We start from the raw sequence: 18,594 nt of genomic DNA on the forward strand, positions 1-18,594 counted from the left end.
GGTAGGTAGACTTTGGATGTGGGGAGAAAAATTTGAGCATTTGCATAAGTCTAGCCGTAAGTGTTTGGTGTGAAAATGAGTTTGTGTTGTCGATTCATATAAAAGGCAACAGAGATTGACTTTTGACCCATGCACAATTAATAGCTTTAGACCTCCATTTTCTTATAATGCATTCGGGGCTTTTTTTTTATATATAGAAGTCGCCACGGGAGCAACTAGAGGTGATTCATATTTCATGTTTATTTCTAGTCTATAAGAATTCAAGGTTCTTAAAAACGATAGCTGAATTAAGAGTTAAGTACTAAAAACACTGGAAATGAATGTACAGGCCGTTTGATGTACCGTTTAAGAAAACATCAATTGACATAGAACTCGAGATCTTATTTAAGCATTTGAGCCCCAGGGATTATAGAAAAAACTCTGTTGTTGAATCCCAAACAGCGCAAACGCACTTTTTCTAGATGAGTACAAAAAGACCTGCCTAAGCTAAAACGAGTCACAATCCAGCTATCCAAAGAAATTAAATATCTTGGAGTAATCCTCGATAGTAAGCTCCTATGGAAATCACACGTTGAAACAAAGACATCCAAAGCACTGACAGCTTTCTGGCGGTGTAAAGGTGTCTTTGGGAAAACGTGGGGTTTTTCTCCTAGCAAGGTCCTATGAATCTACACGGTTATGATAAGACCTATTATCACCTATGCATCAGTGGTCTGGATGAGTAGACTCTCTCTCGTGGGAGTCAGGAGGACCTTATCGAGACTACAACGCCCTGTGGCCATCTGTTGCACCGAAACTTTTCCACTTACTTCAGGCCCGGCATTAGATGCTCTGATTGGTTTGCCACCACTTGATGCTTTCATCCAAGGAGAGGCCTTGAAGGCCATCTGCAGGCTGAAACACAATGGGAACTGGTACGGCCCCTGTCCGGCATTGGAAAACAGAGAAGGCATGGACGTCGATGCAACGATTCTCTCTATGCCCTTTGACTCCATGCCATCAAGAGTCGTACTTAAAAAGAGATACATGTAGTGCTGCCAGAGGCTCAGTTGGGGTCAAACTCGAAAAATGAGCCCGGCAAATACTGTTTTCGCATGCTTACGGATGGCTCCAGGACCGAGCATGGCTCCGGCTCTGGGGTCTACGTGGAATCCAGCGGGACAAAACTGCACTTTGCTCTTGGAATGCATGCATCTGTGTTTCAAGCGGAGGAAACGGCCCAATTTGTGTAAAGAAAATATGAAGAAAATATTTTCAAAAAGTCCAACAAGAATTCGATTCTTCCAAGAAAAGCAACCAGATCTACCTCTACCACCTCAACCAGTAAGTTTTTTTTTTAAATCCATGCATGTATAAATTATTAAAAAATTTGGCATTTTTAAAGGTCGTGACACGCTGGGGAACTTGGAGGCAGCATCATATTTTGCAAAAAATTTTAACGGAAACAAAGATATTGTTGATGGTTTCATTGACGATGCGGCTTGCGTTATTTTTTATAAGAAATTGTTTGCAAACAAGGGAGTTCGAGAAGACTTGGCTTATATTCAGGCTAACTTTGGGTTTATAGAAGGCGAGTGAAATTCATTCAAAATTCTTAAGAAAAGAGGTTACTTTTACACCTAAACATATTTCCATACTTTTATATGCTAGTTCAATCCGCTATTAACTTGTTCATCATGCATTGTCTTACGGACTATTTATATAAAATCGTTTTAATTTCAATATTTTCAAGTGCCGAACACATTTTTATTTCAGGACGATTTTAAATGACTTAAAAGTTGGATTTTAGAACGTAGATTTATACCGATTTTCTACTTTTAATATTGAAATTAAAACGAAATCATCACCAGAAATCGTTCCGTAATCTGTCAGATAAGGTGCCAGTTAGCGTTAACTGAAGATGGTGAAAACGGCACTAATAAATATTGAGTTGAAAAATGCACGGTCTACGAATTAGTAGTGGATTAGGCTAGTATAAACTAAGATTGGTAATTTAATAATTAATATTTAGGCGAGTCAATAAATTGCTTTAAAATTAATGCTTCGTGATAATCGCATGAGGTTATTACCCGAAAATTTTAAAATGCACTTAGTGGCACTGTGCTACTATGATAGCAAGGGCGAAAAATCATAGTCAACCTCTGCATACATTTTTAAATATATTTAACTGTACGTAAAAGTGTGTACATATTTTAAAAATTGAAAAATAAATGTCTTTTATTTTGCCTTTTTTGAAAACTCATTTTGCCTATTTTCAAATGTTTGCTGCCTTTAAATCCTAACCCTGACCATTACCATTAGGTCGCATTTAGCTGGATAATAAGTTAAAAGAACAAGGTGGCACAACATTAATCATCCAATTTCGTTATAAATACTTACTATGTATATATTTAATATGGATTTCTTTTTTATTTCTTTTGCCAATTTTTTGGGAAAATATTTAACGTTTTCTCATCTTACACGCTTTTTTTAAGTTGTGGAACATATCCTCAAATTTACTATATGTCGCATGTTATTTTTTCTGTGAAATTTTTTGCACGCATTTCTAAGGAACGTAAAAACACAGTTAAGTGTATGAAAGTAATGGATGTGTGTATAAAGTAATGCCAGAGCTCTTCTCGCTCAGTTTCACAAATTTGTTGTTGCCATGTAAATTACCAACCTTTGTATCGCATTTATTTCAGGTAAGTTTCGTAAAGCGAGGAATTTTGTTGCAAAGGATTAGTAGCGGCGAGTTTTAACATCTACAGGTAAGCATACTTGGCCTTGGCCAATGCATAAATATGAGGTAAATGGAAATTGGCGCCATCAGTTCCTTGGTATCAGCTTAGTTAGTGCTCTGGTGCAGTTGCTACCGGTCGGTGTAAGAACTGCAGTGACTTTATATTTCTATAATAGCGCACTTTGAAATAAACTATTTAAGTACAAACAAATTCGGCTAAATTTTACGGAAACTGTGTTTAAAACAAATTAGCAAATAACGGATACCGACTACTGTGCGTGCTGCCAAACTATTCTGCGTTGGTGCGCCATCTAGTGAGAAATTCCGACGCATTAAACCGAACGTGACTTGGCATCATTTTTCCCTTTTGTGGCAGCACTGGTAGCGTGGGTTTTCATTTGAAAGAAAAAAGTTCGTAACATTTGAAACGCTTGTTATGGAAGACGATTTTCAAATCGAATTCATGTCGCTGCCACTTGGAGATCTCCAGGACCACTATGGTAAATTGTTTGAACGTTATCGCCAAATGCGTGATGACGCCGAGGCGGACACTCAGCGTATCTACGAATTGAAGCGCAATCTGGAGACGGCGTATGCCGCCGAAACTTATCTGTCGCAAGAAATTGACGAGTTGATGCAGACGCTGGCGTCTATTGAGAAGGAGAGTAAGGGACACACAAAAGCACAGATCGAGCTGGAAGATTTGCGTAGACAACATCACACATTAACTGTAGATTACACAACATTGCAGCAAGATTATGCCGCGCTAAACACGGAAAATGCCGAATTGCGGAAACAATTAGAAACGGCCAAATCGGCGAAGAGGTTGAGCTCATCATCGTTGATGGGCTCGGGCACAGAAGAACTCACGGAGCGTATAGCCGATTTGGAAGGAGAAAATTTCGCTTTAATGCAAAAACTGGAAGATTTTCAAGAAAATGCTGTGAAGCAAACAATGGCATTGGCCGAACGTGAGGTAAGTGCACCTTTTGCATTGGCAATAACTTGTTTGGGTGTAGATGCACAAAAGTTTTTTCATATTACAGAGTAACATAGAAATTTTACGGGATCAAGTGACATGCTTGGAAGAAAATTTGCGTTCAAAGCGTGATGATTTGGAAGAGAAGACGACCTTGCTTGAGAGCACGCAGGAACAACTAGCAGATGTTAATTCTCGTTTGGCTATGCTGGAAAGCAAGCCAGAAGGTGTTGGTAGGGATAGAGATTTGAAATATTTTTCATAAATGTAAAAAACACAAAAAACAAATGTTTTCAGACCGCAAAGGTAATTCACTCTTTGCCGAGGTAGACGACCAGCGACAGGCTATGAAGAAACTTTTAGCTGCACAAAAGAAAAGCTATATGGATATGAAAAAAGTTTTCCATGACAGCCAATCGGAAGTCAGACGTCTGAAGCGTGAAAATATAGCAATGCATACCGAACTCAGAGAGTGCAGTTCTATTTTCTGTGCAGCCGACCGTACATATCAGGGTAATTATAAGTCAACTTTTATTATAATAATTATCTAAATTTCTTATGATCCAATGCCTTTGTTTTTAGACAAACTGAACGAACGCATTCACCAGTTGCTCAACCAAGTGGAGGGTTTGGAGAAGAAATTGAGTGTGACACATGATCGACTACGTGATTTGGCCACCGATAAAGGTGTTGCGTGGATTGATTCGATGCTGAATTTTTGCAAGTATGCATTACTTGATAAAGTAGTAGCTTATACAACACGCTTAGGGTGTAAGGTTCGGAAGTTGCTTCATTACATACGCGCACACTGTGAAATACAGATGGGCGTAGTATCCCTGTGATAGACATTTGATTACATATTTCATCCCACAGCATCACATTATATAAGGTTGTCAAAAAAGTCTTTCGGTATTTCCGCAAGCTTGTCTTTGCAAGCGGGTAGTTCTAGTTGTATTCGTCGCATCGGTTCACGTTAGAGCTTTTTGGAAAGCTCTTTTCATGTGCTAACACGTGTTTGATTAATTGTTGTTTGCTTTTAGTCGTTCGTGAGTTATAGCGTCGCAAACATGGAGCAAAATAAAGCATATTTTACAGTACTACTACGATAAAGGCAAAAATGCATCTCATGCTACCAATAAAATTTGTGCAGTTTATGCACCCGATACAGTTTCCATTTCCACCGCACAACGATGGTTTCAACGTTTTCGTTCTGGTGCAGAGGTGATCGAAGATGCGCCACGGTCCGGAAGGCCTGTCGTCGAAAATTGCGATAAAATCGCTGAATTGATCGAAAGAGACCGGCATAGTAGCAGCCGTAGCATCGGCCAAGAGCTGGGCATGAGTCATCAAACCGTTATAAACCATTTGAAGAAGCTTGGATTTAAAAAGAAGCTCGATGTATGGGTGCCACACGACTTGACGCAAAACAACATTTTTGCCCGTATGGATGCATGCGAATCGTTTCTGGATCGCAACAAAATCGTCCGTTTTTGAAGCGGATGGTGACTGGCGATGAAAAGTGGGTCACTTACGACAACGTGAAGCGCAAACGATCGTGGTCGAAAAGCGGTGAAGCTGCCCAGACGGTGGCCAAGTCTGGATTGACGGCCAGGAAGGTTCTTCTGTGTGTTTGGTGGGATTGGCACGGAATCATCCACTATGAGCTGCTCCCCTATGGCCAAACGCTCAATTCGGAACTGTACTGCCAACAACTGGACCGCTTGAATGCAGCACTCATGCAGAAGAGGCCATCTTTGATCAACAGAAGCCGAATTGTCTTCCATCAGGACAACGCCAGGCCACACACATCTTTGGTGACGCGCCAGAAGCTCCGGGAGCTCGGATGGGAGGTTCTTTTGCATCCACCGTATAGTCCGGATCTCGCACCAAGTGATTACCACCTATTTCTGTCCATGGCGAAAGAGCTTGGTAGTCGGAAGTTGTCCACAAGAGAGTCCTGTGAAAATTGGCTCTCCGAGTTTTTTGACAATAGGGAAGCGAGCTTCTATAAGAGGGGCATTATGAAGTTGGCATCTCGTTGGGAACTCGTCATCGAACAAAACGGCGCATATTTGACTTAAATCGCATTATTATAACCAATTTTATGAACAATTGAAAATTCAATAAAAATACCGCAAGACTTTTTTGACAACCTTATATATATATAATTGGCACGTACACTCTTTTTGGGTGTTTGGCCGAGCTCCTCCTCCTTTTTGTGGTGTGCGTCTTGATGTTGTTCCACAAATGGAGGGATCCACAGTTTCAAGCCGACTCCGAACGGCAGGTATTTTTATGAGGAGCTTTTTCATGGCAGAAATACACTCTGAGGTTTGCCATTGCCTGTCGAGGGGCTACCGCTATTAGAAAAATGTTTTTCTTAAATTTGGTGTTTCACCAACGTTCTCTCTGTGAATTCCGAATGGTAATCACGCATCAACCCATTCGACTACGGCAGCCACAGCATAACATTCCCTTAGTAAATTTTCGCGGTCTATGTTTTTGTTTTTGTTAATTTAAATTTTTTTGGAGGTTATGGTTTTGTTTAAGGGGGGAAGCTGGTCTAGAGCGCAAAAAATGGGCATATTTTATGAATTTATTTTGACTCAACAAAGGAATCAATCGAAAATCTGTGAAATAGGTTTAATAATATAGCTTTCATGGTACAAATACAAAATTTTTCGTCTGAATTAATTTCAAAATGGCCGCTGTCCAGCAGTTCTCCTAAGGCGCCTTTTTTTCTAGTGGGTCCATTGCCGAAGACGTAAACTCCTTAATTTTTGTCCTGGATCAAAAAATAAAATTTTTTTAGTTTCTATATAACAACAGAAAGAGACGTACGTAGGATTTTTTCGATATTTTGTTTTTTCGCGAAATGGTGCACGTTTGAACAAAAAGTTACAATTTTCACTATAAAGAACGACATAAAATTGTTGATTAAAAAAAAAACTATGTAATTTAAATAAAAAATCCTACGTACATACGTCTCCGGAGAAAGGTATTTCGAATGTATTGTCAAAATTTCGTAAGAATCGGTAAAGATTTGTTCGAGTTATGTCTTCGGCCAGTTTAAAAAAAGTGATTTCGAGAAAAACGCGTTTAAAGTTGTAAGTATTGTAAAATCATACCTGCGAGGCACTGCCGTCGAATGAAAAATTTGGGCATTTAGACATTTTTGCTGGCATCCCTCATTTGGTATATTATTTCTAAGACCCTAAAGCACCTTTTAAGACAAAAAAAAATTTTTCGATTTTTTCAAAATTCCAAACCAGCTTCCCCCCTTAAGTCATACAGTTCGTTACACTTGATTAGTGAATTGTGTGCAGATGCATTATCGTCTTGAAAGATCTCATTAAGAGGTCCAAATGTTTCACGCATCTTCCAATAGAACCTTACAGTTGTTCCCCTACAATTTTCAATTCGAACGCGCCATAGTACGATATTGCCTCCCATACCAGAACACCACTTTCACGGCTGTGATGCCCTCCTTTGCGGGTATGGTATACTGTTTTGTTTGTTTGTTAACAGTAATAGTAGCCCCGCCAGTGTCGGGCATATCACCGGTCATCTTCGTCTAGCTCATCTAGAGGTAGACCCAGGAAACATGCTGTTTCGACGGGTTGGGTCCAGAGGGAGAGGGGTGTTAGATCAGTCGGTTTTAGGGGGCATGTGAAATGGTGGCTAGTGTCGTGCGGGGTGCCTTCACATGCCGGACATATGTATGTTTGGTATGTCGGGGTCGATTCTGGATAAGTAGGAGTTTAATCTGCTACAATATCCAGAACGTAATTGTGCCAGTGTTACACGTGTCTCACGAGGAAGCTGGAGCTCTTCATCTGCTATAGGTGGTGGTTGGACTCCGATTACGGCATTCACAGGACGCTAACTTAAGAAGGTGGTGACGGTGTCCCGGTGAATGTCGTTTATTGACTGTCTAAATAATGTCAAGTCCAGTAGATTTCGGTCAGTTTTGTCCTGGATTTCGTCAGCGTAGTTAAAGAGATGTCTCCTGACGTGCCTGGTAGGCGGCTCAGGCTCAAGCAGGTGTCTGCAGGGGTGAAACCTGTGGTAACATCGCAGCAGGAACTGCTTGCTGAGCAGTTTGTTATGCTCCATTACTGGAAGCAGTTGTGCCTCGTTGTGAAGGTGTTGAACCGGGGACATCAGGAGGCAACCGGTCGCTGGCAGAATGGCAGTATTTTGGCATGTCTGTAGCTTTATCCACTGCGTGTTACTAGTTCCAGGCGACCAGACAGGCGCTGCATAGTTCAGAACCGGCCGACCAATTGCCTTAAATGTCGATAGCAACAGTTCTTTGTCTTTGCCCCAAGTGCTGCCGGCATGCGATTTGAGGACCTTGTTGCGGTTTTGGACTTTAGTAGCAATTGCGGTTGTGTGCGCTGAGAAGGAGAGCAAACTGTCGAAGGTTACACCCAAAATTTTGGGGTTGTTTACCGTCGGAATTGGTGTGTCGTCGACTTTTACCATAAGGGATAACTTGGCCTCCTTTGTCCAGGTGGTAAAGAGGATCGCCGTGGATTTAGTGGGGGGAAATTGGAGATTCCTCGCAGTGAAAGAGCGAGAAAGGTCGGTGAGGTAGTTGTGCACTTTGGAACACAGGCCATCGATGTCATTGCCCGACGCCATTATCGTACAGTCATCAGCGTATGAGACCAGGGAGACCCCCGCTGGTGGTTGGGGGAGCTGCGAGATGTAGAAGTCGAACAGCAAGGGAGAAAGGACACCACGAGATAGGGCTAGTTTACTGGGACGGCAGCCCTTGGTCGGGAAAAACCCGAGTCATTCCGGTAGGTTAGGTCAGGTTGCCCTGTCATTCCGGTAACTTAGAACAGGCTGCGAAGGGAATGCCTCTCCTCCTTTCTTACGTTGTGGTTATAATAGTAATTGTATCCATTCGGCCCATCGAGTTAGAACATATTATATTTTCGTCACTAAATACTACTTTTTCCGTTCAAAGGAATATTTATTTGTAAAAGACATCCAAGCCGTAGTGTCCCTTGCAAAATCGAGGCGCCGTTCTTTGCTAAATTTATTCAAAGGTGTTTTCTTTTTTTTGTTCTTGTTGTTGTAGCAGCATACCATAAACATTCCCCGTGCATATACGAGGAATGCTGCTGAAGTGACAATCCTTGGCTGGATATAAATCCGGGTTGTTTCGGTAACGTAGAACCTTTTTTTTTTTGTAATTTTGTATGCTTCGGAAGCTGCGCTAGAATATCACTTCAAACGGTGGATTTGTTGGCTGCAACACTGGCCATTTCTTTAATTTTTGCCATTTCTTTAATTTTTGCCTTTCCTTTAATTTTTACCACTTCTTTGATTTTTGCCGTTAGAAAAGCGGAATTTGACGCAATCCTAAGTATTTTGCGGGCTTCCTTCGGTGTCAGGGCTATCGCAGTTCTGCCTTTCAATAGTTCTTACCATAGGCGACACCCTGCTTTCCGTAAAGATCCACAACGTTTGGACATCGACCAATCTTTTTGGCGATTTAAAAGCTCCTCGGAGGTCAAGATATCGATTTGTTTCGCGATTTCGCAACCTGTTAAACCTTTCTGCTTTCCATTTTATTACACCAAACACAATGAATTTCAAAAAACGACTCTTCTTACTGGCTTTAATGCGCAAAATAAGTGCCTCATTTCAAGCGAACCCCTAAATCAATATTACAACACTTTATCAGAATTATCAGAAACCCTTGTGTTGCTACATCAAATGTGGTTGCTTTGTTGACCATTTTATTCCATAAAAATTATTGCCTCTAATCAAGTGAACCGGAGTGTAAGTGTGTTCCACAAAAACTTTTTGACTCCCATTTAGACAAGAAACTGATGATCTCAAGAAACAACTACACGCCGTACGAATTCAGAAAGCCAGTTTGGAAGAGCAGTTACGGAACGTGCAACAGGAGATGACACGGTAAGTATTTGGACATCAATTGCAACCGCATAAAACAACAACTAACATGAATTATACTTTGTGATTAGATGGCGCTTTGAAGCATTAAAAACGCGTTGCGTACTGCTCGACCGAGAGAATATTTTGAATGAGAATGGCATCCCATTCAAAGCTGTCCACGCAATGGAGTTGAAAATTAGTCAAAAAGATCAGGAAAAGGCGCGTCCACGCATTGTACACGGCTCACCTGGAGCCCCACAAACGAGCACACCTGTCGAAAAGAAATCTCAGATGCTTGGCGGGCCATTGCTGATCTCTCCGTTGGAACGTACTTCAGCAATAGCCAGCACATCACCTAACATTTTGCCGAATATACAGGAGGAAAACCTAGAACTTAAAAACCAAGAAAAACTTATTACATTACCGCCCAAAATAGAAGTGGAATGCTTATTAGAACACACAGAAATGCCAATAAAACAAGAGGAAACGGATGTATCTTTACCAGATCAAAACGATAGTAAAAAGTCAAAAGTAAAAGTGGAATGCAAAGAAAACATTGAACTGCCACTAAAACAGGAGGAAGCAGACTCATTTTTACCCGATCAAAGTGATACTAAAAAGTCACTACTGCATGAGCTTACGACAGACAACAACAGCTTGACAAAGGAACTAAAAATACCGCCTACGAAATGTGCCAAGAAGACACCTCCAGGTTTAGATGCTCCTCCCGGGCGGTCGATTCTTTCAAAGAAACGCGATCCTTTAGCTACTATACAGGATGTCGAAAAAAATGTTCAATTCAGTAGCCAAGATCCGACCGTTCACGAAATCAGTGCCAATGTCAGCATGGGCCAGGACACGTCAAGCAGTGATGGTGGGCATAAAGAGGGGAAGCACAAGGCTTACATTAAGCAGATGCGCACAAAATCGAATGTTATTGTGCGCCGTGTAATTATGCCTTCTAAGCGTGAAACAACCTAATGGCCATTAAGCATTCATTCGCATTCAAGATTTATATTATTTTGCATGGATTCAAAAACAGGTGTATAACTTAGAGTTGAAATGCGACATTGGTTTTCAGCCGTTTGATAATGCACCGCTTTAAAACTCTAATTTATTTACCTTTGTTTGTGAACCCAATTATTTATTTATATATTTTTTTTTTTATTCTACTTCCCCAATTTTATATTTATCTTAACGATTCTCACAAACTGTCGTCGTGTGAAGCCAAGGATTAGATGCGTGTTTTGTGAAATTATTAATTTTCAATTGCATTTATATTTGTTGAAGTTTTTCGCTTTGTAATATTGGAACACTTTGTGATAATCGTTGCATAAATATTCACTAAGATTTTAGCTGAAATTACAGATTTTTTAAAGCATTGAAGTAAAGCAAAATATATTGGAATCTAGATTTTTAATATTAAGCTGTGTAGTTAGATAAAAATCATACGATCTGTGCATATATGTATGTAAATAAAAAGGGCTGATAATTACCGTTATTTGTTAATGTATGTATGTATTTGGAAAAATGTTTGACTCCATTTGCTCGAATCGGTTAGGAAAATGTGGTGTATATTGCAGTTGAGTCTACGTTATAGAAGCGAGCAAAATTTTTATTCCGTAACTTCAGCAGATGAGTAGATTTAAGTGGACGTTGGAAGAGTTAATGCTTGCGAGGCAACTTCACATGGCGGATATGCTGAATATTTCGGTGTCAATTTTGAATAAGTAGAAGTTTAACATACTATCAGGTCAGTCCATAAGTTCGTGCGTTTTTTAAAGGTGGTTTTAAAATTAATAAAAAAGATGTTTAAAGTATTTATTAATCAATAATATATTTTCCTTCATTATTTACAATGTCTTCCCAACGTTTAGGCAAATTTTTAATTCCCTGCTCAACAAATTTTTTGTCCTTGGAGCCAAAATACGCTTCGATATCCCTTTTTATAGCTTCTTTTGAGGAGTAGTTCTTGTTACCCATATGGGATTGAAGTCCACGGAAAAGGTGATAATCACAAGATGCAATATCCGGAGAGTATGGTGGATGCGCGTTCAGCTTGTCTGATGTTTGCCTTGCGGTATGAGGTCTTACGTTGTGGTGAAACAAAACTTTGCGTCTATTTACTTAAAACGGTCGACTTTTTTTAAGTGCCTCATTCAGGTTTGATAGTTGATGGGAATAATAATCAGCAGTTATCGTTTGGTTTGGTTCCAGAAGTTCATAACAAACAATACCGGCCATATCCCACCAAATAGACAGGAGAATCTTCTTGGGGTGAAGGCCGTCTCTAGGGGTCGGTTCTGGTGTTTCATCTGTATACCCATCTAACCATTGGCGTTTGCGAACAGGATTATTTTAAAGGACCCATTTTTCATCACCAGTAACGATACGGTTCAAAAAACTTTGATTTTCAAGCCGTTGCAGCAGCTCAGATCACACATTCACTCTCTGCTGAAGGTTGGCGACGGAAAGCCTATGCGGAACCCATTTTCCAGCTTTGAAACCTTTCCCAACTGAACCAGGTGCCTGTGAACTGTTCCATGTGATAATTTAACCTCTGAGCTATCATATCGACTGTCAAATTTGGTTCAGCTCCCACGAGTTCGAACAAGGCGTCGGAGTTAAAGACTTCAGGACGACCAGAGCGCGGGGCATCCTCCACGTCGCAGTTACCACTTCGGAATTTTGAAAACCACGTTTGCGCAGTCCTTACACTCACGGTATCCTCTCCGTGAACAGTGTTTATTTCTGCAGCAGCAGTTGTTGTATTTTTACCACTTTTATAAAAAAAAATACAAAATAGGTATATTTTTTAACAACCCGTCCTTCTATCCGCGATTAAAATCACTTGTTGAATGCACAATATATCAAAGAAAATATAAATTGTTCCGTTATAATACGCACGAACTTATGGACTGACCTCATACAACACCTGGGACGTAAGAGTAGCCATATATATATTGAATTGGACGAAATGGCAGACGCATGAGGCTGAGAGAGGCTGTGACCTCGCCTATAATATACGAGTAACCCAAGCGTTTTCTTGCTTTGGCACAAAACACCATCAAAGAGAAGTTCAGGAGTAAAGAGCTAGGGCTAAGGGATGTTCGCTGGCACCAAACTATGGGACTACGCCAGGTGAAATCCCTATTAGGCGAGTACAACCAAAAAAAGTTTTGAAAAACTCAACCCACCCCAAGCATACACCGAGGATGCTCACGGGCATTCTCATAGGCCACTGCAGACAGACTGCGAAGTCATCTGCACATGATCGGGACTTAGTTCTACGGACTCTTGTCATTTCTGTCGACCAATCTCAGGAGACTCCAAAGTACGTTTCCACGACAGTTGGTTCTATGTTACCGAAACGACCCAGCTTTATATCCGGCTAAGGACTGTCACTCCAGCAGCATTCCCTGTATGTAAGTATGGGGAATGTTTATGCTGCTAAAACAACAAACAAAAAACAACAGACTCCAAAGTACCTTCTTCTGGATGCAGCGCTATAACGCGGAGAAGGTTCAGACATCTCGGTCAACTGCAGCCAGAAAAAAGGCACATACGCTCAGCTCCATCCTGAGTTTAATAAGAGAACTTGGACTGGATGAGGTACTGTGATGAGTAGAGGGTACAAAAGACCATATGTTTGTTTTTGTTGGAGCACCAAAAACATTCCCCATACATGTATGAGGAGTGCTGCTTGAGTAGCCGCCCTTGGCCGAATGTACATATAAATAGTAAATCCGGGTCGTTTCGGTAACGTAGAACCAACTGTCAGGGGAACATACCTCGTGGTCGAAGTGCAAACCTCATAAAGAATCGATTCTAATCTACGAGTACATCATTTGTTGTTTGTTCGGCCGAGCTCCTCCTCCGAATTTGCGTGGTGCGACGTGAAGCTCCATAAATGGAGGGTCCAACAGTTTTGCGCCGCCTTCGAACGACAGATATTTTTTATGAGGAGGTTTTTCATGGCAGAAATACACTCGGAGGTTTGCCATTGCCTGCCGAGGGAAAAAACTTTTTCTTCATTTTGGTGTTTCACCGAGATTCGAACCTATGCTCTCTCTGAATTCCGAATGGTAGTCACGCACCAACCCATTCGGCTACGTCGGCCGCCGTGGTGCAACTTAAAGTTCCATAAATGGAGGGTCAGTTTCACTCCGCCTTCGAACAGTAGATGGCTTTTTATGAGAGACTTTAGTCTTACCGTTGGGCACTTCAACTTCACCGCCGGCGAAAATGAGTGATGCACTGTTCGCGTCTGTTTCGCCGATTGTACCGCCTTCTGGTTACGAGACGAATGGCTATGCAACCGAACTGGCATCTGAGGTCAAGTCATTTGCTTATAAAATCCAAAAATGGGGACTTTGATGTCGTTGAAACGTGCCGCAGCGGGACGCAGGCCTTCTGAATTCGATGAAGAACGTCTCAAATCACTTTTGAAGCAGAACGGTCGTCAAACCACTCGTGAATTGGCGGAAAGAATTAACTACGATGAAAAAAATGATTCTCAATCACTTTCATTCAAAGGGATTTACTGAAAAATTGTGAGTCTGGGTGCCTCACGAGCTCAACGAAAAAACACAGAAAGTCGCCTTCAAATTGCTTCTCAGCATCTCGCCCGCCATCGAGCAACACTCGGTCATCGCGTTTTGTACCGAATCGTCAAGGGACGTGAGAAATGATTCCTATTCATCTATACGAAGGATCCAGGTGTCTCCAGGAGATTCGCCAAAGCCGGAAGTAAAGCCAAATCTTCACCCAAAAAAGACCATGAAATGTGTTTGGTGGGACTGGGAGGGCATGGTGCATTGGGAAATGCTCGAAGAGAATGCCACGGTCAACAAGGAGCTCTACATTGCCCAGCTACACCGCGTGAATGGGGTTTTTCGACTAAACAGACCTCATCGACATGGTTAAACCAGGCGACAACGCCAGGCCCCATGTTGCACAAGTCGTCAAAGCCGCACTCCAAGAGCTCGAATGAGAGGTCCTTCAGCATCCGCCGTATTCTTCGGACCTTGCTCCGTCCGATTACCATCTTTTCCGCTCCCTGTTGAAACATATGAAGGGTGATACCTTCGATAACAAAGAGGTCCTTACAAACTGGCTCAACAACTTCTTTGACACCAGACCAGTTGATTTTTGGCGGAACGTCATCAACAAATTGGTCGAAAGGTGGGAAGAGGTTGCAAACAGCAACGGGGATTATATAATAACTGATTAACTTATTGATATAATTATTGTTTTTTTTTGTTAAATAAAAGTCTTCGTTAAAAACGCTACGAATTTACTCTCCAAACAGTACTTCAAAATGCCTACATTTCTGTTAAAAACGAATGTTACGAATTTAGATTTCATTATTCGTTTCCTCCATTTATCTTTACAAATAAATTACAACCAACTTCATGGCAACGGCAAAGCGCCAACTTTTGATTTCCTTCCAAAAGTCTTCTAGTCGTTCATGAACTAACTGAATAGTAGGAAAACATTTCATTCCAAATGTGTTACAATAGAGTGAGAATAATGACATCAACCACACAAAAGTCTCTGCTACGTATCTTCATACCAAAATACGAAATCAGTAAGTTTTAAAAAAATTGTATACAACAAAAATGCAAAAACTCATGCATAAATAACTACAAAATGGGACAGGAGATGATAATAACAATAAGAAAATTGTTTCAGCATAAATAAGAAAAGAGATTAGTTATAAGTTAGACTGTTTATGTTGTGTGTATGTACAGTGGCTGCAAGCTAAAGTGAGACGCCAAGGCAAAAATGTTTGCCGTATAAGATTTTTGAACTAAAACAAGCATCCAATAAGTAAGGAGGTGCTATATTTGGTGCGGGCCGAACTTTATATACATTTTAGTGAAATTTAATTTCGGCTTAGTTTTTGGAACCGAACAAACTTATAGACATTGAGACTTGTAGTTTGTAACAGCAAACGGACGGGCGGTAATTGAATTTTAATATTTAAAAGGTGCACGTGGTTTTATATCAATAATATTTATGCCTCATGGTAGGGAGCAGTAAGTTTCTATTGTTACATACAACTGCTAATGGAGAAAATTATGAAACGTTTGAGCGCAAGGATGCGGAGGCATACAATTTTTAAACTGAGTTTAAGTCTGCAAAACTTACCACAGTTAATCCGGCATTATTAAAAACGCGTTTAAACTGCCCTGGGAGCCCCACTGTTGGAGGGTTTGGAGTACGTCTCAAAAGCGGATCTCCCAGCTCTGCTTAGATTCACCAAAAGCGTTGACATCCCACCTGATGTCTACTTTCAGAATTATTAGAGGTCGGTCTCCATCTGGTATCGCTAGGGATCAAAAGGTCTATGCATGGCTTAATGTCAACCAGGCTAACCTAACCTGACCTAATCCTTACTTACCTACTTAGGTGGCCGAGTTACGGCCGACCTTACTAGCTCTCTCCAGGTGTCCCTGCTTCGCGCGCGCCTTCTCCAATTCTGTACACCAAGCGAGCATAGGGTTTCCTCCACCTGGTCTTTCCACCGGAGCAATGGTCTTCCTCTGCGTCGGCTCTCTTGGACTTCACCCTCGAACACCTTCTTTGGAGCTGGAGCTTCTTCATCCACACGCACGACATGCCCTAGCCAACGCAGGCGTTGGATGGCGATGCGTTGAACTACGTCAATGTCGGCGTAGAGCTCATACAGCTCGTGGCTCATTCTTGAACGGTAGTCTTCGCCAACGCGCACAGGACCGAAGATCTTACGAAGAACTTTTCTCTCGAACACCCCAAGAACGGCTGCATCGCTTTGTGACACTACCCATGCCTCTGCGCCGTAAAGCAACACGGGTATGATGAGCGTCTTGTAAAGTGTCAGTTTGGTCATGCGAGAGAGGGCTCGACTACTCAATTGCTTACTTAGCCCATAGTAACACCTATTAGCAAGAGTGATTCTCCGTTTGATCTCCAGGCTGATATCGTTGTTGCTGTTAATGGCGGTGCCAAGATAAATATATTCTGGCACAACTTCGAAGGTAACCTAACCTAATCCAGCATTGGAAAATAGGAAAATAGAACAGGCAAAGGTCAGCTCCAAGGTTGATAGATTACTAGCTCTGTCATTTAGCTATGGTGAAAAAAAATGTGAGGAGAAGTGAGTGACGTGGCAGCCAACGTCACTTGGGATACTCTGCAGCCGAACTCCGCACGATCATTTCACATGCATTTACACACTAGTCCAATTAATCGTTGTTTTGATAGCAACGAAGTGTTTTTCGTATATCACTAACACAATCTTAGTTTTTTCGTAAACAAACGGCTTCGTGACCCAATCAGCAGATTCTGTAAAATTCGCTCAGAGCCGAGTGATGGTCTGCTACGTAACACACCTCTAAAAATATTTTTTTACCATGGTCAGCTCCATTCGAACACAGTCACAATTGAAATTCTTGTCACAATTGGCTTTTACAAAAGCTCCAAAGTTCAATCCATTTCAATCGAGAGAAAAACTAAGGAGGCTCTGAAGGCAGGTTACAAATGAAAACAGCTGCTGAATAACAAACAGAAAAGTGATGAAGTGAATTCTCTCAAATTATAGAGAATATTTTATGTGAAATGCGTCTGTTTTAGCTTAATCGGGAAGACGATTTAGAACGAATGAGACTTTTGAGGGCATATCACAATGACAGTGATCCGTTTATTATTCCTATATTTATTTTCATTTGTAAATCTGGCAGTTTCCAGAAGCCCAATCACAAAAGTCTATTTTTTTACTTTACAGGAGCCGGCACTCGAAATTAAAAAGGCCATAAATTTAGTTTGGAAAGTTACTTTTATTCAATTCAAAGTAAAAAAACGTGTGAAAATAATACAAAATTAAGAATCAACTTACTTTTGTTCGATATGACCGACTACCTTTTGCCTTGACTATGGTCTTGAGCCGGTCGAGCTCGAATGTGACTTTTCAGGCATTTTGGCCCACTCTCGGACAATGGCTTTTTTCAGCACTACGAGACTGGTGAATCTTTTAGTTCGGACCTGTCTCTCCAAAATGGTCCAAATAAAATAATCCATTGGATTTGCGTTTGATGAATTTGAGAGCCCCTTTGTGCACGTTATGAAGTTCGGAACGTCGTATTTTAGCCATTCTTGCTTCACTCGAGCTTTGCATGACGGTGCCGAGTCCTGTTGAAACGTCTATGTCACGTATACCACCGAAATGTGCAGACTGTCCACGGCTTCAAAGCAACCTCCAGAATACTTTCCCGATAATATTTCGCATTTACCTTGACGCCAGGCTCGATGAAAACGATTGAAGAGAACTGTTAACATTTATAAAGCCGTTTCACTGCTAAGAAAACATTTTCCGTTCTTCTTCTTCTTGATTGGCGAGCTAGCCCATAAATTAAGCGATTTTGGCCGAGTTTAACAAAGCGCACCAGTCGTTTCTTTCTCGTGCTACGAGGCGCCAGTTAGACACAGCCAAGTCCTTCTCCATCTCATCTTTCCAATGCAGAGGAGGTCTTCCTCTTCCTCTCCTAGCACCAGCTGATACCGCATCGAATACTTTCTCAGCCGGAGCGTTTATATCCATTCGCATGACAAGACCCGGCCAACGTATCACTGCTGGATTTTTATTCTCTGCGCTATGTCTATGTCATCGTAAAGTTCATACAGCTAATCGTTCCATCGCCTGCGATATTCACCGTTGCCAACGTGCAAATGTCCAAAAATCTTGCGCAGAATCTTTCTCTCAAACACTCCAAGCGTCGCTTCACCGGATGTTGTCGTCGTCCACGCTTCTGTGCCATACGTTAGCACGGGCATGTTGAGAGTCTTGTAAAGTGTTAGTTTTGTTCGTCGAGCGAGGACTTTACTACTCAATTGCCTACTTAGTCCAGAGGAGCACTTGTTGGCAAGAGAGATTCTACGTTGGATTTCAAGGCTGACATTATCGACGGTGTTAAAGCTGGTTCCTAGATAAACGAAG

The 18,594-nt window shown here is 41.4% G+C and overlaps 1 protein-coding gene across 1 annotated transcript; it reads left to right on the top strand.

Annotated features, from left to right (window-relative positions):
- Positions 1-2,722: 2,722 nt before the first annotated feature.
- On the top strand, positions 2,723-11,118 carry LOC129241591 (protein Spindly). Its single transcript, XM_054878016.1, has 6 exons — positions 2,723-3,698; positions 3,769-3,934; positions 3,999-4,214; positions 4,284-4,425; positions 9,540-9,638; positions 9,707-11,118. The coding sequence occupies exons 1-6, from the start codon at positions 3,159-3,161 to the stop codon at positions 10,596-10,598; spliced, it is 2,055 nt and encodes a 684-aa protein (XP_054733991.1). The 5' UTR covers positions 2,723-3,158; the 3' UTR covers positions 10,599-11,118.
- The last annotated feature ends 7,476 nt before the right edge of the window (positions 11,119-18,594 follow it).

This window comes from Anastrepha obliqua, chromosome 3 (assembly GCF_027943255.1).
Source record: "Anastrepha obliqua isolate idAnaObli1 chromosome 3, idAnaObli1_1.0, whole genome shotgun sequence".
NCBI classification, from domain to species: domain Eukaryota; kingdom Metazoa; phylum Arthropoda; class Insecta; order Diptera; family Tephritidae; genus Anastrepha; species Anastrepha obliqua.

Coding starts and splice junctions, on each gene's coding strand:
- LOC129241591 (XM_054878016.1), top strand. CDS start 3,159: ATGGAAGACGATTTTCAAATCGAATTCATGTCGCTGCCACTTGGAGAT. Junction 3,935..3,998: donor AAGCAAGCCAGAAGGTGTTG/GTAGGGATAGAG, acceptor AAATGTTTTCAG/ACCGCAAAGGTAATTCACTC. Junction 9,639..9,706: donor GTGCAACAGGAGATGACACG/GTAAGTATTTGG, acceptor CTTTGTGATTAG/ATGGCGCTTTGAAGCATTAA.